This window comes from Equus caballus, chromosome 2, assembly GCF_041296265.1.
Source record: "Equus caballus isolate H_3958 breed thoroughbred chromosome 2, TB-T2T, whole genome shotgun sequence".
NCBI classification, from domain to species: Eukaryota; Metazoa; Chordata; class Mammalia; order Perissodactyla; family Equidae; genus Equus; species Equus caballus.
The window spans coordinates 29,901,976-29,926,657 of record NC_091685.1 but is presented as its reverse complement, the minus strand read 5'-3'; the positions used below and the strand labels follow the sequence as shown (position 1 = coordinate 29,926,657).

Below are 24,682 nucleotides of genomic sequence, written 5' to 3'. Positions count from 1 at the left end.
TTCCCGCTCCCCAACTTTTCAGGTCTCCTTTCCCCGTTCTATTTCTTCTCCATAGTATGTAGTTATTGCTAACATGCTCTATCTTTGCCTATTTTATTATTTATTGGCAGTCTTTCCCTCTAGAATGGAAATTCCACGACAGTTATATTTTTCCATTGTCTGGAAGAGTGCCCCATACACAACAGGTGCAGAAAAAATATTGTGAAATGGATGAACGGTAAGGAACCCTCAGGTGTACAGATCAATGAAAGTCTGTGGAATTCCCTCGAAGAATCGAAAAGAGAGGTTCCATTTTTCATCTCTTTGAGGTCCCTCAGGAATGCAAGAACCACATTTGGGGATTGTTGGCTTGGAATACTCATTTCTTGAGTTGCCTCCACTGAAACGGCTCTGTAAATCTTCCCACGGACCAGCTCAACTAGCAAATCGAAGCTGCGGGAAGACTTGGTGTTGAATTAATGCAGCCTTTTAAAACAATCGTTGTGAAGGCTGTAACGACGTAGGAAAAGGTTTATAATGCGCTGCCACAGTGAGCGCTCCGTCTCTGGGAATCTACTTTTCTCCAGACAGCCACGTTTTTACTGTGTCCACCGCCTCCCATGTCGGCTGTGGCTGATTGGACCAGAGCAGACTTATGACCCAGTGGACCAATCAGATTCGCTCTTCCTAGACTATAGAATTGAGACTGGCTGAGAGAGGAGTGTGGTTTTCTGTAAGAAGTGAGACACAGAAATGCAGGAACAAATTGGGGGTGGGGAGAGGACATGTTTTCCACTAAAGAGAAACCTGGTGTGCAGAGAAATTAGATGTATAGAGAGGAACCGAACTAACTGGGAGAGAATGAACTACCTGGGATCTTAAAAGGCTTCTCATATCTAGTTCCAGTCTCTTCCTGAGTCTGGCCCTATCTTCTGCCCTTGGTGGTCCTTATACAAAAATGTTATTCTGCCTAAAAAAAGCTCCAGTGAAATTTTCTTCCTCGGAACCAAGGACATGTAACTAATCCTTATAGTAAGCAGAGAGAAAAAGCAGAAAATGGAAGTGTGCCTATGTGAATTCATGAGCCCATAGTGATATAAATAAATAAACAGATGAGTGAATGAATGGAGGAGAAGGGAAAGCTCCTTCTCACAGCAGAATGCAAAAAACCAATATCGTCAACCATCATGGTGCTTACTAATTGATTCAGGCAGAAAAATTCAATGAATGCTAAAGCCAGTGGGTGAAAGTTTGATAAGAGACAGGATATTTACCATATGTTATCTCCCCACAAAATGTTTACTAACTACAAATGGGAAAATAGTAACTCTACAGTGGGAGATCCTGGCAGACATCATCTTAACCAAGTGATCAAAGTTCACATTTTCAGTAATGGGACAAAGTGATAGCATGTGTCTCTTCATATGATGCACTGATGAGGACACAAGATCACTTCCTGCCAAAAATGCATACCCTCAATCTAATCATGAGGAAACAACAGACAAACTCACATGCTACAGAATAACTGGCTTGTAACTTCAAAACGTGTCAAGTTCATGAAAGATAAAGAAAGACCAACAAACTATTACAGATTGAAGGAGTTTACAGAGACATGAGAACTAAATGCAAGGTATGATCCCGGACCAGAAAGATTTTTTCTTTTGCTATAACAGGATATCATTGGGATAGCTGGTGAAATGTGAATAAGATAATAATAATATTGTATCAATATTCATTTCCACATTTTGTTAACCGAACAATGGTTATGTATGAGAATGACCTTGTTTATAGGAAATATACACTGAAGTATAGGGGTTAAAATAAAGTCATATATACAGATGGAAAGAACCAAAAATTAATAAATAAGTCATAATATTACCTTCCAGACCACTGTTCCTTTTTCCTCCCAAATATCCCCGGCTCCCTTGAAGAAGATGCCAGCAGGCTCCACCCTCCTTGGGGCAGTTGTCTGCCTGCCTCTTAGTCACTGAGGATTTCAGCACCTGCCTTACAGTCTTTCTCTCCATCACTCCTCCGAGTCATCATCTTAGACCAAGGGCTTCCTCTCCCTGTTCCTTGACCCTCTCTCTTCTAATATCTTTTCCCACATTACATTTCTGCCACCCACATGCACTGTCAAAGCTTAGACCTTATCATTACCAGTAACTGTGCAACCTCCCAAATCTCAATTTCAAGCCTCCCACCTTATAACAATCACCACCGCCTATCTGTCCAGCTCATCTCCTTAACTATCTCATGCCAACAATTCCAGTCAGTTGATCCTGATAATAAGAACGATGATGGAAATAACAGTTAGAACTGCCGTAGCACTTACCCTGTGCCAGGCAGATATATATGTTAATTTGTTGAATCCTCTCAATAGCCCTAGGAAGTTGGTGTTCTTATTATCCCTATTCTACAGATAGGAAAACTGAGGCACAGAAAGGTTAACTAAGTTGCCCAGACTTACTCAGTGAGGGTGGGTTGAGCTGAGGTTTGAACGCACGCTAAATCTGCAGCATCTGTTCAGAAGGCTCTTAACCACTATGCTCCCCATTTTTGCTGTTCATTGTCCGTGCCACGTTCTCACGCCTTCCTTAACCAGTTTAGATGCCATGACCCACCATTATTTTCCCTCCCTTGAAAACAGCCCCATCTCTGGCCTCTCTTGGTCTCCGTGGCTCTCTTTGGGCAGAAGCACAGGCTAGTCAAGTCCAACTCTCTGCTTCTTCCACCCCTGCCCCAGAGCAGTTGAAGGGACTGGAGAACTGCACACAGCCCTGGTCACGTGTGCATTTTCCATCTAACCACAAACCCGAAGGGGGCCCTGGTGCTGCCATGCGGTCCTCCTGCGTCTCTCAGTCTCCCACTCTTAGAAAGGTCCATCTCACACCTTCCCTCTCCTGCCCCCATCCCTCCCCGTTCCCCTCACACTCAGCTAATGACTTTGCCTTTTGTTTTTCTGAGAAAACATGAGCAATAAGTAGAGAATTTTCTCCCCGCAGGAGACTGGACCTGTAGAACCCAGCACCAAATCTACCAGCCTTGCTACAGTGCCCGCCTTCCCTCCCATCATTCAGAGGAGCGGTCCATGCACCCATCTAAGGCTCCTCCCCTATGGGTGCACAATCCCACTCCCCCTTTCCAATTCAAAGTTCATGTCTCTTCTGCCTCATCAGTTTCCCCTCTCTCTGCTGGATTATTCTCACCGGCATAAAAATATCATCTATCTTAGAAGCAAACAAACAAAGTCTCCCTTGACCCCTATTCTGCCTCCATTTCTCTGAGCCCCTTCACAGCAAAACTCCTTAGCAGGGTTGCCTCTGCAGACCGCCTCCACGTCCTCATCTCCCACATCTTAAAACAATCAGCTCAGGCTTTTGCCCCCGACCTCCTTCAAAACAAAACCTCACTTATCAAACTCCTCTTGCAAATCCAGCGGTCAGTGCTCTAGGGCTCAACCTCAGACTTCTCCGCATCTCTGTCTACACCCACCTCCTAGGTGATCTCCTTGGCTTTAAACACCATCTATATCTTAACAATGCTAACATTTCTATCCCTAGCCCCAAGCTGTCTTCTAAGTGCCAGTCTTGTACGTTTCCTTTCCCTGTCTCGCCTGGGATGCGTAATATATATCTCTAGCCCTCACCTTAACCCCACCACACTCAGAACTGAACTCCGGATTTTCCCTCCCAGATCTACCCCACTGGAATCCTCCCCATCTCTGTAGATGGAACTGTCATCTACCCAGTTGCTCCGGCTCAAAACCTTGCAGTGGTTTTGGACCCTTCTCTTTTTCTCACACTCCGCATGCACTCCATCGCCAAGTCCTGTCAGTGCTGCCTCTAAAATGCAGCCAGAACCCAGTCTTCCCACCACCTTCACGGCTACCATCCCATGCAAGCCTGGAGAGCTGCAATAGCCTCCTCTCTGGTCTCCACCTGCTCTACTTTTGCCCTCTTCGGTCTCTTCTGAGCCCAGAAACATAAGTCAGGGGCTGGCCCCATTGCCTAGTGGTTAGGTTCAGTGTGCTCCACTTCAGTGGCCCAGGTTTGCAGGTTTGGATCCTGGGCACAGACCAACACCATTTGTCAGCCATGCTGTGGTGGCATCCCACATACAAAATAGAGGAAGATTGACACAGACGTTAGCTCAAGACGAATCTTCCACAGCAAAAAAAAAAAACCCAAAACATAAGTCAGATCATATCTCTCTTCTGCTCAAAACTCCCCAATGCTCCCTGTGTTTCTCAGAGTAAAATCCAAAGTCTTTATTCTGGGCTACTGAGGCATTGCAAAGAGGCCCCATGCTTTTATTAAAAAAAGAATGCATCATCTCATTTAATTAATTCAGTTACTCCCCAAACCTTATGTGGTAGGTATGTTATCCTCGTATTACAGATGAAGAAACTGAAGCTGTTCGTGGGGGATTTATGGCAGAGCTGGGATACAAAGCCTGACCTTCGACTCCAAGTCCAGTGTTGTTTCTCCTAAACCAGTCTGGTTCTGGATTCTCATCTAGGCTCTGCCACTACCTTGCTGTGTGATCTTGGGCAATCACTTCCTCTCTCTGTGCATCAGCTTTCTCATCTGTGATCAGCCCTCATCTTACCTGACCATACCTGACCTCAGGGTCAGGGCTGTGGCAGAGGAGCTGGGAGACCAGCCTCACCTTCACAGCTGGCCTCAGCCTTAGACTTTTGACAACCTCCCCCAGTGAGATCACATGTACAGTTACTGTCTCATGCTAACTGGTTTGAAAGAGATCGCTGGGCTTGCAGCTTGTTGGACCTCTGCAGGTGGGGCTCTGGGAATTCATTCTTTTTTTATACATCCCATAATTATCTTGTGAGTAGCACAATCCTAAAGTATCATATTTTGGAAAATGAAAGGCATTTGTTTGCTATGTTTAAACGTTTAGCATAGACTACACTTTTGTAACGCCATTTGGGTCTGTCTTCATTTTTTAAAATCCCAGAATCCTCACCAAATGGAGGCAGTACCCTCCTCTTCCACCTCCCCACCCCTCTTCCCCTCACAGCTCCATGACTCACATACAAGAGCTTCTTGCCGAATGTCCTCAAGATGACAAAGGCTGTCACCTCCATCAGTGCCATCACCACCAGCTGCACCAGGTTGACCCGCCCCAGGATGCTGCCTGCTGAGATCAGCACAGACATGGCACTCATGGTGGCCAGCTGAATACTGGGGAGAGAGGGCAAGACAGGGATGACTGAGATGGGATGATGCCTCTCATTTATACACTCATTCAACAAACACTTTTTGAGGACCTACTCTCTGCCTGGCACCGTTCACGAAACTGGAGACACAGTAGGAAAACAAGAAGACAAGATTTCTGCCCACGTGGGGATGGACGCTCTCCAGCCGGGGTCCCCTTCGTCGATTTCCCCCACTAGGGTGACAACTACACTCTGAGAGATTGATCTGCACACACTCGTCCGTACTGAGGATGCTCTGTGTTCTCACGGGAATGTCACGGTGAGTTACAGAGGCTGACTGTTAGATCCTTCTGGGATCTGACAACCGGGATTCTGCCCAGCACTTCTCTTCAGCGCCTCCATCGCTCACAGATGCTCAGTAGAGGGCGCCCTTGACCTGCCAGCCCACCCACCATTCAGTCAGCCGCCACCCTCATCTCCTCTGCCTCTCCGTGGCAGTGATGAGACTGGGTTTGGAAGTGGGACAAGCCTGGCTTCCAGTCCCAGCTTTTCCACTTGAGCAGCTATTTAAGCTTCGGGATCCTGTTTCCCCATCTGTTAAATAAGAATGATAATAATACTCATCTCGTGGCAGTGTTGTGGGGGATTAGAAGGAATCTTCGTGCACGTGTGTCTAGCACCATGAGTGGCACCAAAATGCTAACTCAGGAGTAGAAGCTGGCATTATTAGCACTATTACTGATTCCTTCCTGCCCTTGACAAATGAGCAAGCTCAGTGTGGGGATTCGGAAGGAGAAAGCGATTTTTGATTTCAAGGCACTTATGATTCAGCTGGGGGGACAGGCGTGGCATCATAAGCCTGTCGATTAAGACTTACCTGTGCACTACAGGTAGTGATATCACTCATATCATCAGGGAGGGCTTCCTGGGGGAGGTGGCACTGAGCAGGACAATCAGTTAAGCCAACCTATCCTGCTCTGGGCACCTTGCTCTGAGACTCTCCTCCTCCCTTGGGAGTTGATGATCATGATCACGACCACTACCACCACAATAATAACGATCATAACTGAAGGAACCTTATGTATAAGAGGCTTGCAACTACATCACTTGGTTCAAATTTTAATCCTCCACGTAAGCCTCTCTAAGTGGTGCTCAGGTACCGTTCAGTACCCGCATTTTACAGAAGAGGTCACTCAGACTAGTGGAGGTGACTTTTTTGGCAGTGGCCACACAGCTAGTTAATGACAAACATGAGGTTCAAACCCAGGTGGCCTGGATCCAAAGCCTGTGCTCTGAAGTCTGGACACAGCCTCCCCAGTGTTTGCTGCCGATGTAGTGTCCCGTTTAAGGCTCAAAGACTTCAGAGGGAAGGCCAGAGGAGGGCCAAGGGCATGGGGACGGAGTCTCACAGGGACCAGGAATTGTTGAGAATAAGAGGCTACTCGATGTTTCACTGGGACTGGCCATGTTCTGTCTTTTGGGTGAGTATTCATTTAATTGGCAAAGGCCTAATTCAGGAGGATGTGTGCCAGCGGTGGGATTTCAGACCTCAGGGAGGAGGTGTTGAGATGGCGAAGTGTAGTGGTTAGGACTGTAGTCTCCAGCCAGGCTGCCTAGATTGCAATCCAGACTCAGCCACTTCCTGGCTGTGTGGCCTTGGACAAATTACTTAACCACTCTGTCCCTCCACGTCTTCATCTAGAAGGTGAAGGCAAGGCCTATGGAGCTGTTGTGAGGGCAAAGTGAGTTAAGATATGTCTAGCAGGGGCCAGCCCAGTGGTGCAGAGGTTAAGTGCGCACGTTCTGCTTCGGCAGCCCGGGGTTCACTGGTTCGGATCCTGGGTGCGGACATGGCACCACTTGGCAAGCCATGCTGTGGTAGGCGTCCCACATATAAAGTAGAGGAAGATGGGCACGGATGTTAGCTCAGGGCCAGTCTTCCTCAGCAAAAAGAGGAGGACTGGCAGCAGACGTTAGCTCAGGGCTAATCTTCCAAAAAAAAAAAAGATGTGTCAAGCACAATAAGGGGGTTGGTTATTGTTGTGTTGGGTCCTCCTGGACCTCTCCAAATACAGCATTAAAAATATCATACCTTTTAGTGGTCCCTTTATTTTCATTTTTGTTCCAGTAACTATTTACTAAGTCCTTGCTATGTGAGGAAAACAAAGGAGGACAAAGCCGAATAACACAGGCCCCTACCCTGAAGGAACCGGTCATTGGTGACTCAAGGCACAACCAACTCAGTGCCAAGTCAGGCTGCGGGTGAGGCCGAGGGAGGGGAGAGTGCCCTGCCTCCGAGGCAGCCTGGGCACCGCCCACCAGCCCAGCCTGGGCAGGAAAGGTCAGGAAGGAGCCCATTGTTCAAATTCATGAAGCCAGTCCCAGTGGAGGTCAGAGCTGGGAGGGTCCCAGCGGGCGGGGTGGGGCAGGGGAGTTGACTCCAGCTGCAAATGGCCTCTTCTTGTTTTCCTGGATTGAGTCAAGAACAAACTGGTCCCTGTGGGCAGGCCGTCAGAAGAAGGGAGCAGCCCAGAGATGTCTGGAGACTAACATGCAGGAGGCTGAAGGCCTGTGTGACCTTAAGACAAGGTCATGCCAGACCAGGACCACTGCTCTCAGAATTTCCCCGGAGCGCCCACTGTCACTTCCCAGGGGTTACTGGGGTTATGGAATCCCCACGGGATTAGCTCTAACATGGTTTTTTTCTTCTTCTTCTCCCCAAAGCCCCCCAGTTGTGAGTGCCATGTGGACACTGCCTCAGCATGGCCTGATGAGCGGTGCCATGTCTGCGCCCAGGATCTGAACCGGCAAAACCCTGGGCTGCTGAAGTGCAGCGTGCGAACTTAACCACTCAGCCATGGGGCCGGCCCCCCTAACACGTTTTAAAAGACACAAAGAGAGAGTTATTTTTCAGGGTCAGTGGGGAGCTAGCTAGACTGTGTCTCATGTCATGACCACTCTGGAGTGTGCAGGAAGGGTTACAGATCATCAAAACTGAAGCCACTTCCACCACTTCACTGTGTGACCCTAGGCAAGTGCCTTATGCTCTCTGAGCATATTTCCTTGCCTGTATAAATTAGACCCCTACCTGGGAGGGTTAAACAAATAATGTTTGTGGAATGCCCGGCACAGAGCCTGGCTCATGGACAGATGTTCAACAGCAGCGCCCAGAGGCTTAGCAGGGTCTCAGAGGGGAGGGTAGAGTGGCCTTGAGAGGCGACGGGGTCCCCAAGATGCCCAAGATGGGATTTACCATCATTTGGGCAGTAGAGAGAATTAGAGTTGGATAAAACCTAAAAACAATTTTTAAGGAAAAATATTACCCAGATTCTCTCAAGTGCTAATGCCTTTTTGTGTGTGTTCAGTGGATTTATATATATCTACCCTTGTGTAACCATCACCCAGGATGACATCGAGAACATTTACTGCACCCCATAAGGTTTTTTGTTTTTATCAGTAACAACTGCCTTCCCCAGGTAACCATTATTCTGACTTCCAGCAACACGGGTTAATTTTGCTTATTCTTAGAATTTCCTATAAATGTATCTAAATGGATCAAAGTTAATTTAAATGAACTAAAGGCATGGCTATTTCTGGTCCACCCGCACTTGAGGACTGAGAGCACTTCTTTTTTTTCAAGAGACTCTCTCTCTGAGTGTGACATTTCTAACTCTTTTTGCCTAATCTCTATTAATTTTTCCTTGAACCTATGTTTACTGTGTAACCTTACAAAATCATAATCAATAATAAGGAAAGAAAGGACTCCAGGATGGCTGTAGATCTGGGCCTCTTATGATGCCATGGAGTGGGGGTGTCAGATAAAATAGAGGATGCCCAGTTAAAGTTGAATTTTAGATAGACAGTGAATAATTTGTTAGTATATATAAGTCCTATGTATTGCATGGCATTGATGCTGGAAAGAGAAGGGGACATTCCAGCTCTTCTAGAGCCCGTCCTCTCGGGCCCCATGCCCTCAAGGACCCAAAATTCATCCAGTGGCCTATCCACTTACCTGTACAGATTGATGACTATCCCCCCAGAGGAGGGCTGCTCTAGGAAGCCATTCAGCAGGACCGCCCACTGCACCCCGAAGGCCAGCATGAAGAGGTTGAAGGCCACGCTGCTCCAGCAGTGTCTCCGCAAAGACGAGGTGAGGAAGCCCAAGCCAAGGGCCGCCATGATGATAACATCCTGGAACACTGTCAGGGAAGAGATGTTGAGAAGGAAGAAGAGAGGCAGACAAGGTGGAGGTTGTGTGAAATTAGAGTTTTACTGAATGGCAGTTGGAAGGGACATTAAAGATCATTTAAGAGTGCTTGGTCCAGTTACTCCACCTCTCTGAGCCTCAGTTTTCTCATCTGAGTAATGGGAATACACATATATACCACGCAGGGTTGAGGTAAGGACCGGATGTGCTAATCCTGGTTAAGCACGAAGGCAGGGCCTGGTGCGTAGTAAGTGCTCAGGAAATGTAGCAATTATGGTATTATTAAACATAATGATATGAACAAGCGTAGAGCCTCAGGACCAGTCCTTAGTCCATAGTTGACATTCAGTAATTACTGCTGCTATTGAGGATTAGGTTCAACCTCCTGATCCTGCACGTGACAAAACAAAGCCACAGAAGCCAGTGACTTGGCCCAGGTCACGTAGAAAAGAGGAGGCAGAAGCAGGCCCAGAGGTTCTGTCAGCAAGAACCAAATTATCCTCGCAGAAAACAGCTCTCTCCCTTTGCCACCTGCTGAGAGGGACCTGGTGGGCCGGCAGAAAGCGCCAGGGCCATCTGGGTGACACTCACCTTCCCAGCCTCAGACCCTGCGCAGGACCTGCTGTGGCAGGTGAACACGAGAGACCTACCTAACGTCAGTGCGAGGTCCAGCAAAAGGAAACGGGGGACGCTTTGACCGGGTTTGAAAAATGGTTAGCAGCTTGGGCTCTGGAACCAGACAAGCTTGGGTTCAAATCACAGCTCTGGCACTTTCTAGCTGTGTGGCTTAATCTAGTTATTAAATGTCTCTGAGCTTTCATAACAGCCTACATTTGTTATGTGCTAACTGTGTGCCAACACTGCTTAATCACTGTGCATGGACTGTCCTGTTTAGTTCTTCAAGGTGGGTGCTGTTATCATCACCATTTTACAGGTACAAAAACCGAGGCACGGACCAGTGAAGGAACCTGCTCCAGCTGGTAGAGCCAGGATTTAACCCTAGAAGGTCCACTCTCAAGCCTGTGCCTTTAACCATCACTCTATCTGCCCTCTTAGTTTCCACATCTGTTAAATGGGAAAAATAATCATGCCTCCTTTCTTCCGTTGCCAGAATCAAATGGCATATGGCACATAATCGCTCAGAATAGTAAAGACTATTTTATCAATAAACACCAACCATTTTCACACATGTATTGATGCCTGGAGAGAGATCTTGAAGGAATTTTTATATTTTTCCCCCATGGATATTATCTCCGAGTTTGGGAGAATTTTACTTTTTAAAAAATTTTCAGTGTTTAAATTTGGTACAACCAGCATGTAGACAGTAAAACATTTTTTTTAAAGGAAAAAGGATGGGCTTCAAGTTCAGACAGTTCTGTTTGATCCCAATGCTATCAATCCCGATTAGGTTAAACCATATCAAATTGCCAATATTTGACCCTTTCTGATCTATAGAAATGGCAATTTATATGTTTTAACTTCACAGCTGCGTGACCTTGTAGGTTGCTTACTTTCCTCATCAGTGAAATAAGGGCAAGTCTTCCTCCCTCGAGGGAGCTTGGGTCTGAAGGAAGGAAGGTTTTGTTCATGTGCATAGTGCCTGGAACATGGAGGATGCTCCATGAACGGTGGCTCTTCACCCCCCATCATCACCATCATCATCATCATCACCATCATCATCATCATCATCACCATCAGCACCATCATCATCACCATCAGCACCATCACAGCAATAACAAGTCACCTGGTCTCCACTGGTCTCCAGCCCTGGCTCTGATAACAATGAGGAAGCTCTCATTTCCAGAACCCTCCAAAGTCTCAGAAAGCCCTTTCAAGTTACATTTCAATTCATTTTCATCGAAAGACACACACGCCTAGGGTCTGGCACATAGGGCTTGGTTGGGTGTTGATGTTTTAGATCAGTCTGACAACAGCGGGATGGAGGAGAGCCCCGAGGACCTCCATGGGATCTGGGGACTTGACGAGTGGGTGGGAAGTGGGCTTTGGCAGGATTCAGCTTCATGTAGCTTCTCCTCTGTCTGGGGGAGAGGGAGGCGCAGGCAAAGTCTCAGGCTCCTGCGTGCATCCTCTTAGGAATGGGGGCACATTTTACATAGGGGATTCCTCTTGAGATTGCTCAGATTTCTTTAGGAGCCAAGCAGGAAACTATGTGTATGAAGGGTACAGGGCATTTTGGGGAGTGATGAGGCCTACGGCCAATTGAGACTGCACACCTCACTTTAAATATTCAAATTCAATCTTTTATTAAACACTGCTGTTAAAAAAAAAACACCCACATCTGCCATTTTGCAGCAATGCTACACGCATAGGGTCCAGACTTATTGAAGATTCCATGAGTAGGAAAACCCTTCCATTTTCCTCTTATTTTATAGAAGGGGACCAGAGAGAGCCTGTGACCGCCTCAGGGCCGCACAGCATGACAGCAGCAGAGCCAGGCTCTGAACTCCTGGTACAGTGCCCTTCCACCAGCCTAAGCTGTCTCCTGCTCTTGTTTGTCCTCACCTCGCTAAGGGAACTTGGGCAAGTCCCTTGCCCTCTTTGGGCCTCAGTTTCCCTATCTGTAACACATGGTAGTTGGACTTGATGCTCTCTAAGGACCTCACTGCTCTGGCACATTCCAAGGAGGAGTTCAGTGGGTGGGGAGAGGAGGATCACCAGGATTAGGGCAGAGGTGGGGCCCTAAAGACTACAAAGTCAGAGGATCTTGGGTGGGGAGCTTTATCAGGCACAGCTGCCACCCCAGCTGCCAGGTAAACGAGCTCAGCGCCTTCCTCCCCAAGGCCCCACACTGTCCCGGAGGGAGAAGCTGTGCTTCCGCCAGCGGGATGAACCTAGGGTGGCATTTTCTGGGAGCTGTTGACAGAGCCCACTCACCCCACACTGATCAGTGCCCACATTTGATCTCGGCCCCCTGCCCTCAGCCCTGCATTCTCCCAAGCCCTCTCCCAGGCTCCGGGGGCTCTGGGCCCACACCCACTCCTCCCACGTCTCACTATCTAGACCTCCACTTCAGGGCTGGGTTCCAGCTCGCGGCATCTGCATTGGTGTCAGCCCCCACCCCTCAGAGCCTGCGCTGCGCCCCACATCAGCTGCGGGTCTGATAAGCGAGTGGACTCTAATGTGTTCATGGGTGATAAGCAGTGGATGTGCTACGGGGGCCCCAGTGACCGGACCCCAGAGGGGAACTTCACTGTCTAAAGCAGGCCTTCAGGAGAAGTTTACAAAAACCCCAGGACTCGGAGAAGGAAAGTCTAACCTGGGAGTCCAGCAGCGTGAGGTGAGGCAGTAATTACCATCATTGCAGCAGCAGGCACACATGCCGTGCCCTCCACATCCCAGGCACTGTTCTAGGTGCCTTACAGCCTTAACCTACAATGACCTCAAGCAGTAGGTACTATTTGTTATCCCCATTTTACAGATGGGGAAAAGGAAGCACAGAGAGGCACTGTAACTAGCCCTGGTCACACAGCTAGCAAATGGTGGTGGGCGATCCGAATCCTGACTGTCTGGGTCTAGCCACTACACCATCCTGCCTCTCCACACGCTATAGAGCGTAAGAGTGAAGAGTGTGGGCCTCAGGGAGTCAGGGTCAGAGCCTGGCTCTACCTGTGCATCCCAGCTTCCTAACCTGTAAAATGGGTAGGGAACAGACACCTGTTCAGAGGACAGCTGTGAGCAGCAAGCTCAATGGCCCATGCACATCGCTGAGCCCAGCACGGGGTGCACAGCAAGTGCTAGGAACTATACAACCATGCCTGCCACTTAGCAGCTGTATGACGTTAGGCAGGACGGTTCCCCCCTCCTCCGGCCTGGCTCCAATTCCAGCTCTGTGTCCCCGCCCGCCCCTGCCCCTCCCTCTGGCCTGCAGACACTTCAGCACCAACCGTTCTGAAGCCAGGCCCAGCTTTTGTCCCTCAGGCTCCGGGCTTGATCTCCACACCGTGCTCCCCACTGCTAACTGGGAAGACCTCTGCAGCCCCAGGTTGGGACCATCCATGGAGCCCCATGCTGCCTTCCCCTCCCCACAGCCTCTACTCCCACCCCACATTCAGCCCTGCAGCAGCCTGGGAAGAGAAAAAGAGAGTTTTCCCAATCAAAGGGGCAGCCAGGGCTAAGATGGAAGGTACCAGGATTTGGGGGTATTTACATGTCACTGGCAAAGCCCCTTTTGTCTTCTAGTAGCTCTTGTCCCTGCTTCTGAGGAGTATGGGGGATGGTAGCCACAGGGCAGGGCACAGGATGCTCCCCCAACTTGGCAGCCCCAGAGCAGGCTCTGTGAGATAGATTGTCACAGTAATGGCCCCCAGTGAATCATGCATTCCAGTATAGGCCCCTCCCACTTGGGTTGGTTCTTATGACCTGCTTTGTCCAACAGGACGTTAGTAAACACGATATAAGCAGAGGCTTGAAAAGCACCCGTGCCTTGGGGCTTGCCCTCCCTTACTGTGGTAACTCTTCTGCTGCCATGTGAAGAAGTCTGGGCTAGTCTGCTGGTACCACATGGGCTAGCTGCCAGCCAGCACCAACTGCCAAACATGTGAAGGAGGCCATGTGGAGCCATCCTCCAAGCTGGAGATGCATGACACTACGTGAAACCAACAGAAGAACGGCATCGCTGAGCCCAGCCCAAATTGCTGAACCACAGAATCATGATCATTAGCAAACTAAATGGCTGCTATTTGAAGCCACTAAGTTTGGGGGTGGTTTGTTGTGCAGCAATAGATCCCCAATGCATTCTGCTTCACCTGAGCATGGCACAGGCACCTCAACCCCAGGCCCAGAACAAACATATTGTTGTTCAATTACCCCACAATCTGCCCCTCCCCTTGTGCCTCTCATCTCAGGAACTGACACCTCCCTCTGCCAAATCACAAGTCTGAAGCCATCCTTGACTCCTCCTTCATTTTCACCAAGTACAGCTGACTTTATCTCTTAATATCTCTTGGATCTGACTCTTCACTTCTCCTCCACTGTCCCTGCCCATTTGCCCTCATCACAGGTCATCCAGACCAATGGTTATCAGAGTAGAGAACGCCCGCCTCAGAAGATGCTCCAGACAATCCACAGGAGCTGCTGGAAGAAGATATTAGCACTCCAAATTTTATTTATTTTATTAAAAAAAATAAGAAATTAAAGTCTGTTAATAATAAAAGCTAATACTCTTTATCAGTGTTTATATGTGTTAATTCTTTCAATCCTTTAATAACCTAGTGAAATAAGTACCATCATCCTGTGACAGAGGTTAAAATGGAGGCAGAGAGAGATTGAATCATTTGCCCAAGGCCTCACAGCTAAGAAGAGGCAGAGGCAAGATTTGAGTCAGTCTAACTGCAGTAGTTCTCAAACTTTCGTGTGTATTAGAGTCACTTAGAGGGTTTGGTAAAACACAGATTGCTGGGACACACTCCTAGAGTTTCTTTCTTTCTTTCTTTTTTTTTTGAGGAAGATTAGCCCTGAGCTAACTACTGCCAATCCTCCTCTTTTTGCTGAGGAAGACTGGCCCTGAGCTAACATCCACGCCCATCTTCCTTTACTCTCTATGTGGGACACCTACCACAGCATGGCATGCCAAGCAGTGCCATGTCCACACCTGGGATCCCAACCGTCGAACCCCGAGCCACCAAGAAGCGGCACGTGTGAACTTAACTGCTGCACCACCGGGCCAGCCCCTAGAGTTTCCGGTCACTAAGTTGGGACTAGAGCCTAGGAATCTGCATTTCTAACAAGTTCCCAGGAGATGCTGAGGTGGCTGGTCTGGGGACCACACTTTGAGAAACACTGATCTAGGCTATTCTGCTTCTAAAGGCACTTGGTGAAGACAGCAACCGTGCAAGTGCTTAATACTCAGTGTAACCCAGGAGCCTCGGCGCTCTTGCTCAGGGTGTCAGACAGCTTAGTCTTCCCAGCTAGGGAATACTGGGCCACTGGGAAGGGGGTGACCTGCATTTCTCCATATTCATCACATTGCAATTAATGACAGTGTTTCGTTTTTTGTTTTTTGGGGGGTTTTTTTTGCTGGGAAAGATTCACCCTGAGCCAATATCTGTTGCCAATCTTCTCTCTCTTTTTTTTCCTCCCAAAGCCCAAGTACACAGTTGTATATTTTAGTTGTAGGTCCTTCAGGTTCTTCTATGTGAGCCACCACCACAGCATGGCTATGACAGGTGACTGGTGTGGTTCTGGGCCCAGGAAGTGACCCGCCAAAGCAGAGAGCGCTGAACTTTAACCACTAGGCCATTAGGGCCGGCTCTGTTTTTCGTTTTTTTAATTTAACTCTTTATTACGGAAAATTTCAAGCATACACAAAAACAGAGAAAGCAGCCTGGTGGACCTCACATACCTACTCCCAGCTTTGATGATTGTCACATGGACCAATGGTTTTTTTATCCTTCTCCACTCGTTTTCTCTTTTTTATCTGGCATAAAGCAAACCCCAGAACTCATTCTATTTCAATATGCTTCTCTAAAATAGAAGGCCGTTAAAAAAAAACCTAATATGCTATTATCACACCCAACAAAACTAACAGTAATTCCTGTAGGTCATATAATATTCGTGCTATATTCAGATTTCCTGATTTTCTCAAAAATGTCTTTTTTAAAATTGGCTGGTTTAAATAACTCATCGTAGTTTACATGGACTGGATTAGATTAAGTGGATCGACAGATTAAGTTACCTAGTTGTAACTCAACTCACTTTCACAAAATGGACCAATGGCTTAACCAACTCCTGCCAAAAAACACAGACTGGGGGCAAAACCGTAACAGAGCCAAGTGTATACACAAAAAACGGGCAGAGCGATACGTCTCCTTGTGCAAACTTGTTGTCAGTCATATTCAGGATTAAAAACAAAACGTCAGTCTAATCAGATCTGACAAGAAGTCAACCAAGGTGAGTGAAATTACCCAGAAGACTCTGAGGAAGGGGTTTATATCCACTATTGTTAATGGTAACGACGGGCTTTGACTTGAGATTGATACCATCATGATCAGAAATTTGAAAATATTACATATTTCATTTTGATCGCTTTGGAATTTTCTATCTTACACGTACGTATTATAATGTACAAAAATATACGAATGCAGCAGTGCTTGAGTATAGCATATAAATATGGTGCGTGCTTAAAAAATGGTGTGCACAAGCAGAAAAGTAGGAAGCCCTCTGCTCCATCTTACACTGAAGCCTCCACGCTGGTCTCCCGCCTCAGGTCACGCCCCTTCCTCCATCCCCTATGCCAGCCCTGGAATGGCTTTTTCCATAATCCAAACCCAAGCTTGTCACACTCTTGCTTCCTATTAGGTGAGCAGAATGAAGGTCAAACTCCTTACTCAACCCTTTGGCCCCGCCACGCCCTGCTTCCCTTCTTACGCTCCAACAACATCTCAATGTTAAACCATGGCCTGGTCCACTCCAATGAGCGCACACACGATGGCTCCTGCTGTGCTCTTGAGCCTCCATTTTCACACGGTTAACTCCTACTGAGCCTCCAAAACCCTGCTGAGCAGTCACCTCCCTCGGGAAGCCTTCCCTGACATCACTGTCCCCCCTGCCTGGGTCGTGGGCCCTCCTCTGTGCTTCCATATAAAGTGAGTGACTGAGGACACTGGATCCAATTTACAGGATGGGAACACTGGCTTCTACACCTGCTGGTTAGGACAAGTGACTCAAGCTCACTGTAAAATGAAGCTGTGAGCCTAATGGTTAGGCACACGGAAACTAAAACCAGGCTGCCTCAATTTAAGTCGGCTGCTGCCTAAATTATTGCTGGCTGCATGACCTTGGGCAAAAATCTCAACGTCCATGTGCCCAGTTTCCTCAAATGAAACACAGAGATCACAACAGTACCTGTCTCACGGCGTCATTGTGAGGGTCCAACGTAAAGCATTTAGAGTAGAGTCTGGTACATAGTAAGTATTCAGTAAAATCAGCTCTAATTAGCACGTAGTCTGGATCCCACCCTGGATTAATACAGGGTTGAATGAATGGAGTAACTGAATTGAATTACATTAGGTTGGATTTAAAAGAATTAAAGTCAATTGAAATGAATTAAAATTGTGCCCAGGCGTTTTTCTGTCAGGCACTGAGGGCCCCTCTCTGGGCTGGCCGCCTAAGTGGTGCAGGGGCTCCCCTCCCTAAGTCGTCTCCTTGTCCTTCCTTCCACCGCTGAGGGCCCAGGGACGACCTCTCTTTGCCTCCAGGTAACTAGTCCATTAACATCTCTTAGAAACAAGCAAGCACTCAACCAGGCTCAAGCTTCAGCTTTGTCTCAGGGACGTCGCTCAAGAGGCCTGTCCACTATCACGAACAATATAGTGGCCTACTAAGATGCTTGAAAACTCATCTCAATTAAAAAAAAAGCAAACGCCACACCACAGTGGACATCTGTCTTGTTTACAGTTGTCCTCATCACAGTCTGTGAATATTTTTAGCTGCATGTAAAATAACCACCACCCTCCACTCCCCTTCAGCCATACCTTATGGCTCTGGCTTTGCAGACAGAATGAAGACTTCCCAGACCCCTAAGTGAACAGAAGAAGTCTAGGAGCAGTGGAGAGGCAACAGACTAAAGCTTCCAAAAGGAGAGTGGTACAGAAATGAGCAAGAGAGACCAACAAAAGGAAACAAAAACCAAAATCCCAACAATCATGTGAAATTTCTTGCTGCTAAGGAGAGAGAAGTGGGGGGAGGGGGAAGCAGAGAGGCAGAGAATTATGAAGACCATTTGGCCAAGGGAATTCTGGGAACATAGAAAAGGAGGCCTCTCACTTTGCCCTGACAAATCAAGGAAAGCTTCATGGAAGAGGTGACACCCGAGCTGTTCCTCAAGGAGAGCCTCCATTCTTAGCTGGGCCTTTGCACAACCTCTGGAAGAAGATGAGGAAAGTCCATTCCTCGGAGACTTTCTGGAAAGGAACATCGAGGCCCCTGGAGGATCAGAGACCTCCTCTGCCCCTGCCCCTGCTGTTTGCCTCTGTGACTACCTCCCCTCTGGACACTCACCTCCATAGGTCTCCAGGAACTTCCTCTGATTCCCTAAGGAAGTGTCATAGGAGGTGTAAAAGACGAAGAGGACAATGAAAAGCACCTCCAGCACTATGGTCAACGGGGGCAGGCAGAAGCGCACAGATGGCGGGTACTTAGACCCCATCCCGTGCTTGTCTCAGGGCAGGAGCTCCACCAGTGCCGGGCATCACCCCTCTGTCCCCACAGTCACACAAGGGAGTGACAGTGAAGACAGGCGCCAAAGGCCTTATCTCAGGCTGCAAGGACGGCTCTGCTGGCCTGTCTAAGGAGTTAACACAGGCAGAGGGATTATGATCGGGGAGAAGAAAGGCATTTATTCCAACATTTCATTCATTCCTTCGATCATTCATTTCTTTATTCAACAAAGAGTTGCTGCATTCCCATCATCGGGCAGGCACTGTGCTCAGTTTAAAAGAAGGCATTCATTTACTCAGCACCCGAAAATTAGAACCCTCCTTTACTCGTTATTTCAGGTTCCTCTCACCATCTCCTTGCAAAGAAGGCAGAGAAGGAGTCAACACTCTTATTTTACAGATGGGGAAACTGAGGCTCAGAGAGGGCACCCAGTGAACTCTTAATACGGATGTTTTGAATGAGAATGAATGAATGAATGAAAGCAAAGAACAATACTAAACCCTGGGAAGGATCCAGACAGGACTCAGGGAGAACTAACTCCTCAGAGTGACACAGATGACATTATTTATATTTGAATCTGTATCTAAATTGACTTGTCTCTAAACCTTTTAAGGGTAGGCTGGGGGGGGGGGTGCGGGGGGGTGGGGAGAGAAAGGAGGGTTGGGTGCAGCTCCAGTAAAAACCTGGTGGTAATCCTGATCCAGTCCAAGGCTGAAGTTGCCCCCTCCTCTGGCCACCTCCTCACAGAGCAGTCCAGTACTCTCCTGGAGCGTGGGCATGACAACGCGTTTGGGGAAGGCCACCAGCTTCGGCACCCACCTCCCACAGCCGTGGACAGACCTCTGGAATGGGCTCTAAGGGGCCTGGGAGCCAGTTCTGACCCTTGCAGCTAACTTCTCCCATGGTTACGTCCATGTGCCTTGAAGAAGGTCTGATGTATAATAAGTATCAAGAAAGGAGGGAGGGAGGAAGGAAGGAATCGAAGTTTTCTTACCTTCTACACTGGCCCCAAGCCACTGGCCACTGAGTCCAGACTGAATTTGTGGGTCCCTAGAGAATAAAACTAGGCTAGGAGTTGCAGGGCGGCAGATTTTGGCCCAGCATGAATGGATACTTTATTGACCATTACAGCTGCCCAAGGAAATAGGCTGCTCATGAGGCAGTGAGCACCCTGTCACTAGAAGAATGCAAGCAGAAGCTGATGGTTATGTATCAGACATATCTCGGAAGTGATTCATATGCAGATCGCAGGAAATTTTAATCACCTGGTAGAATCCTGTCATTTTGTTTTTAGATGTAGAAACTAAGACCTGAAGGTCATATCCAAAGTCATATAGCCAGTGGGCATCAGTCACTTCTTGCCCAGCACAGCTTTATTTACAGAAGAAAAAACTTGAGAATAACCTAAATGTCCAGTAGGAGGGGACTGGTTAAGTCTGGAAAAATCCAGAGGAAAATGCTTCTAAGGTTTATCAAATAGTGGCACAGAGGATATACTATTTGGCAAAAAAGCAAGTTACAGAACAGCATGCATAGTATGTTCCCACTTTTATAAAATAATAACAATATGTTAACACAAGCATAGGAAAAAAATTGGGTGCAAACCACTAAGACTGGTTACTTTTGCTTTAGATGTTTTCCAGAGCTCACACACGCTAGGCACTTACCATTGCTAGGCACTGTTCTAGGCACTTTACATGTATGAACTCAGTTAGTGACCCTGTGAAGTGGGTCCTACTAGCCTTATATTACAAACGAGGAGTCTGAGGCACAGAGAGGTCTAGTGACTTGCCCAAGGTTACAGAGCTAGTAAGTGGTGCTGGGATTTACGCCAGAGGCAGTCCGACTTCACACCTGGGTGTCTGACCACTTAATTCCAGCCCAGATAACTTCTGTGTCTTCTTCCAATTCTAAAAGTCTAGGGACACAGGATTCTAAGCCCTCTGCTACCTCAATAGTATATAAAGAGAAGCTGCCTTGACCCCTAGAGGTCAGAAGTCAAGGGTCCCCATTCCCCTTTTCACCATCTCTGGTTCTAGATTTAACAATTTCTGGAGCTGGTCCGGTGGTGTAGTGGTTAAGTTCGTGCACTCCACTTTGGAGGCCTGGGGTTTGTGGGTTCAGATCCCCGGCGTAGACATACACCACTCATCAAGCCATGCTGTGGCGGCCACCCCATAAAAAAATAGAGGAAGATGGGCACAGATGTTAGCTCAGGGCCAATCTTCCTCACCACAACAAACAACTTCTGGCCTTTTTTTGGAAGTCAGCACTTCCTATAAACTGGCTTCCTTTAAGGAGGGACTCCCCTCTGTGGCGGATAAGTGAATGTGAGTCCTGCTGGTCTGGAACCAGTACCAGCAGCTGGTAAACCAGGCAGCCGGACCCACCTGCCCAGGGGCACCAGACATCAGCCAGACGACGTTAAAGATTTCCAGTCATCGCCAGCCCCTGCGCCTGCAGCCCCTGACGGTGGTGTTTACCGGCTGGCAAACTCAGTGTGGGTGGCAGCTGGTTCCATGGCACCCTATATCCCTGTGTATCTTGATCCTGCCCCAGTGAGGGACTGACCACTTGTGGAGAAGGCAAAGCTCCTCTCTGAACAGAGAGGCTCTCTCTAATAAAGGGACATGCCCCGCTGTTGGCTTCTCCCAACAGATTTGTCAAAAGGGGAGTTTTCTCCCTTCTCTTCTGACTCTTGCAAAAAGCCCCTGTTTTCTCACTACAGTTCCAGATATTCTGTCTCCAAAGCTTCAAGGCAGGTCACCTGGTACAAAAAAGCACAAGGGATCTAAGGAAGATAGGTTATAAAACAAATATAGTTGAACGTTCATTGTTGAATCTAGGTGGGAGGTGAATGGCTTCTCACTGTACAATTCTTTCAACATTTTTTGTGTGTTTGAAATTTTTCATAATAAAATGTTGGGAAAAAAGCCCTCTGGGCATCTGCCGCTCCTTTTCCCTGAAACTCTCCTCCCACCAGACCCCTGCGTGCTCTCAACCTCCCCAACTCAGATGCAAGCAACATGAGAACATGGACATCTGACTGTGGTATCATCAGCACCTGGTGCTCCATCCATAGTACATGCTCAATAAATATTTATTGAATGAATAACAGCTGCCATTTCTGGAATGCCAAGCCCTGGACCAAGCATTTTGCATACATTATTTCTTTTAATCTTGCCCTCAAGTCTGTGAGTACAGGCATGATCACTCCTATTTTACAGATGAGGAAAGTGCTGTTCAGAGATGTGATGTGAGTACCCAAAGACACAAAGCTACTATATGGCAGAGCTGGGGCCCAACCCAGATCCATCTGATGCCATAGCTTGCGCTGCTGACTACTGTGCAATTCTGCCTTCCATCTACTAAACCACCCACAGTCTCAGTTTCCTTATGAGTCAGGTAAGACGGGCGGCTCTGCTTTCCTCACAGAGTTATTACAAATGTGAAACTGTGTAAGTGTGCTTGGCCACCTGTGCTGTGGAAATGAAGGTGGGCAAGGGGTGCTATGACTGCAGCATCCTGGTTAGAGGAGCCAAGCTTCCTCCTGGTGTGATGCACTAAGTCAGAGAGACTGCAGCTTTCACATGTAGTCATGCATTTTCTGTAAAAACAGGGCTTCATGAAAGTACTCGCTGTGCTGCGCTCTCCTCACCTGAGTCGAGCATCATAAAGCTCAGTCATGGGCAGTGACCACGGAGGCAGGAGAGTCCTCCATCCTCCTCTGGAAGTTCATCCACACCAAAGGTGTGATCCTCCTCTAGGCATGCCTGGTTAAAGGATGGCTAAGTCAATCATTCATTCAGTCAACAAACATGAGCTTTGGAGCCAGGCGACCTGGGTTCAAATCCTAGCTCTGCCAATTATTAGCTGGGTGACCTTGGGTAAGACAGTCATTCTCTCTGAGTCTGTTTCCTCATCTCTGAAGTGGAGAAAACCACTGCCAATCTCATAGGGCGCTTGTGAAGACTAAATAAGGTAGTGACATAAAGTATCAGATGTAGAGAAAACGCCCCATAAATGTCAGCAATTCTTACTACTGCACAAGCATGGCATGTTTACTTGTTGAACATTTTGAAAATGCAGAGATGCTTAAAGTTTCCATAAAGCGCCCATGATTCCAACACCTCCAAAAACCAGCTCTATTTTTTTGTGTATACACCCTTTCAAGTTTTTACTATTCTTCTGAATTTATGCCTTGTTTTTTTTTCCCTACAAAAATGGGATTATACAGCACATACTGTTTGGTAACTTGGTTTTTTTCACGAACAGTATATCATAAGCAGTTTCCAAGCCAAGAAAATCTTTCTACAACACTATAGCATGATCCCAGGCTCTGACACCACACTGCCTGGGTTAAAATCCTCTCTCCCTCACCTACTGTGGGACCTTAGGCAAATTACTTAACTGCTCTGTGCCACAGTTTTCTCATCTGTAATACGGTGCCAGTAATAATCTCTACCTCATAGGGTTGTTGTCAGGATTACATCAAAATGCATATGGTACTTAGAGGGGCCGGCCCAGTAACGTAGTGGTTAAGTTCACATGCTCTGCTTTGGTGGCCCTGGGTCTGCCAGTTCAAATCTCAGGCACAGATCTACATACCACTCCTCAAGCCATGCTGTGGTGGCATCCCACATACAAAATAGAGGAAGATTGGCACAGACGTTAGCTCAGACACAATCTTCTTCAAGCAAAAAGAGGAAGATTGGCAACAGATGTTAGCTCAGGGCCAATCTTCCTCACACACACACACACACAAAACTTTAAAAAAATGCATATGGTTCTTAGAGCAGTGACTGTACATAGTAAGCGCTCTGTGCGATCTTTCTCCACGCTACACTGATTTCCATGAGTCATTTGTTTGACCAGCCCACTTTGTGGGATATCTGGGTAATTTCCAAACTGTTTCTGTTCTAAACACTACAATGAACATCCTCCAGTAACAGGGTTCTCTGGGGGATACAGACACATGTATAAGCGGAGGCCATCCCAATGTCTGGACTCTTCTGTGACTCCTGTGGGACAAGAAGAAAGTCAAGGCAGCTGGGCCAGCCCTGTCTGGTGGGCTTGAGGGGATGGAAGCTGCTGAAACAGGTGGGAATGCAATTTCCTTATTTGTGAAACAGGGTATGAGAGACAAGCCTTTCTCCAGGGCTATTCTGAGCTCAGCTGAAGCTCAAATGCAAATCCCAACCCCTTGCCTCTCAGAAATTCCCAGAAGAGGAGGGACAGCCCTGAATTCCTGTCTGGCCCTTGGGCTTTTGAATGAGAGCAAATGATCTCCCTTCCCGGTCTTACTCATTCATCCCTAAAATGGCCACTTTTGGGCTCTCGGCAGGGAGGCCATTCCCATCATTCCACTCCAGCCAATCACCAGATCAACAGCCCTAACCATCAACAGCCACTTACAGGCACCAGAGCATGTGCCTGTAGCATCAAGGCTTGATCTTGCTCAGCTTGTGCCTTGAGCTAAACTGCTCTACCATAACAATTGTGTGACCTTGTTTTCTCTGAGCCTAAGTTTTCTCATCTGTAATATGGAGCTAACATGACCTGCTTCTAAACATAGGGCTTGAAATGTCTCCAGAAGCCATCTTGGCACAAGGCGGGCAGGTGACTCAGCTAAAGACACGAGTGAGATGGCATCAGAATTGGGACTGGAACCCAGACCTCCACGTTGCTTCTTCTCGGGCCATCACCCTAAGATTCTCTCCTCCCTTTCTTTGCTCCCGTGTAGCCCTATACCCAACAACAACTTTCATGAACACACCCCAATAGCTCCCAGGCACTCCACACTTCTGCCACAGCATGGAATGCCCTTGTCAGAAATCTATGCAAAGGCAGGCTAGACAGTGAGCTCCAGAAAGCCAGCACATGTCCCATCTTTTCTCTGGATTACTCACCTGTCCATTCCACAGTGTGCCCTGGCACTATCCTGGATGACAGGAACACAAAAGGGAGTGGAAAAGACCACAGATATGGCCCCTAACCTCACAGAGTTGACCTAGTCCCAGGTGATCTGGAACCTTGCAGTCATGGATATGACGACTATTCAGGTTTCAGGTCCCCATGGAGTTTGGAGCAGGGACTTTACCACGGGCCTATGCCTTCAAGCCTTTAGCCATATTGATTTG

General features: G+C 47.7%; 1 protein-coding gene across 11 annotated transcripts in view; it reads right to left on the bottom strand.

Annotated features, from left to right (window-relative positions):
• RHCE (Rh blood group CcEe antigens) overlaps positions 1–24,682 on the bottom strand; it is a 46,706-nt gene that overhangs the window by 20,402 nt on the left and 1,622 nt on the right. For 8 of the 11 annotated variants that reach the window (XM_070260669.1, XM_023635475.2, XM_070260671.1 and 5 more), the window contains 2 exons: positions 9,171–9,357; positions 5,033–5,183 (listed from right to left, as the gene is read on the bottom strand). In XM_070260669.1, coding sequence (XP_070116770.1) covers positions 5,033–5,183; positions 9,171–9,337 — 318 coding nt within the window. In that variant the 5' untranslated portion in view covers positions 9,338–9,357. Of the gene's footprint in view, positions 1–5,032; positions 5,184–9,170; positions 9,358–18,383; positions 18,618–24,682 lie in introns of those variants that run through there. The other 3 variants (XM_023635474.2, XM_005607338.4, XM_070260672.1) reach the window with 2 other exon arrangements.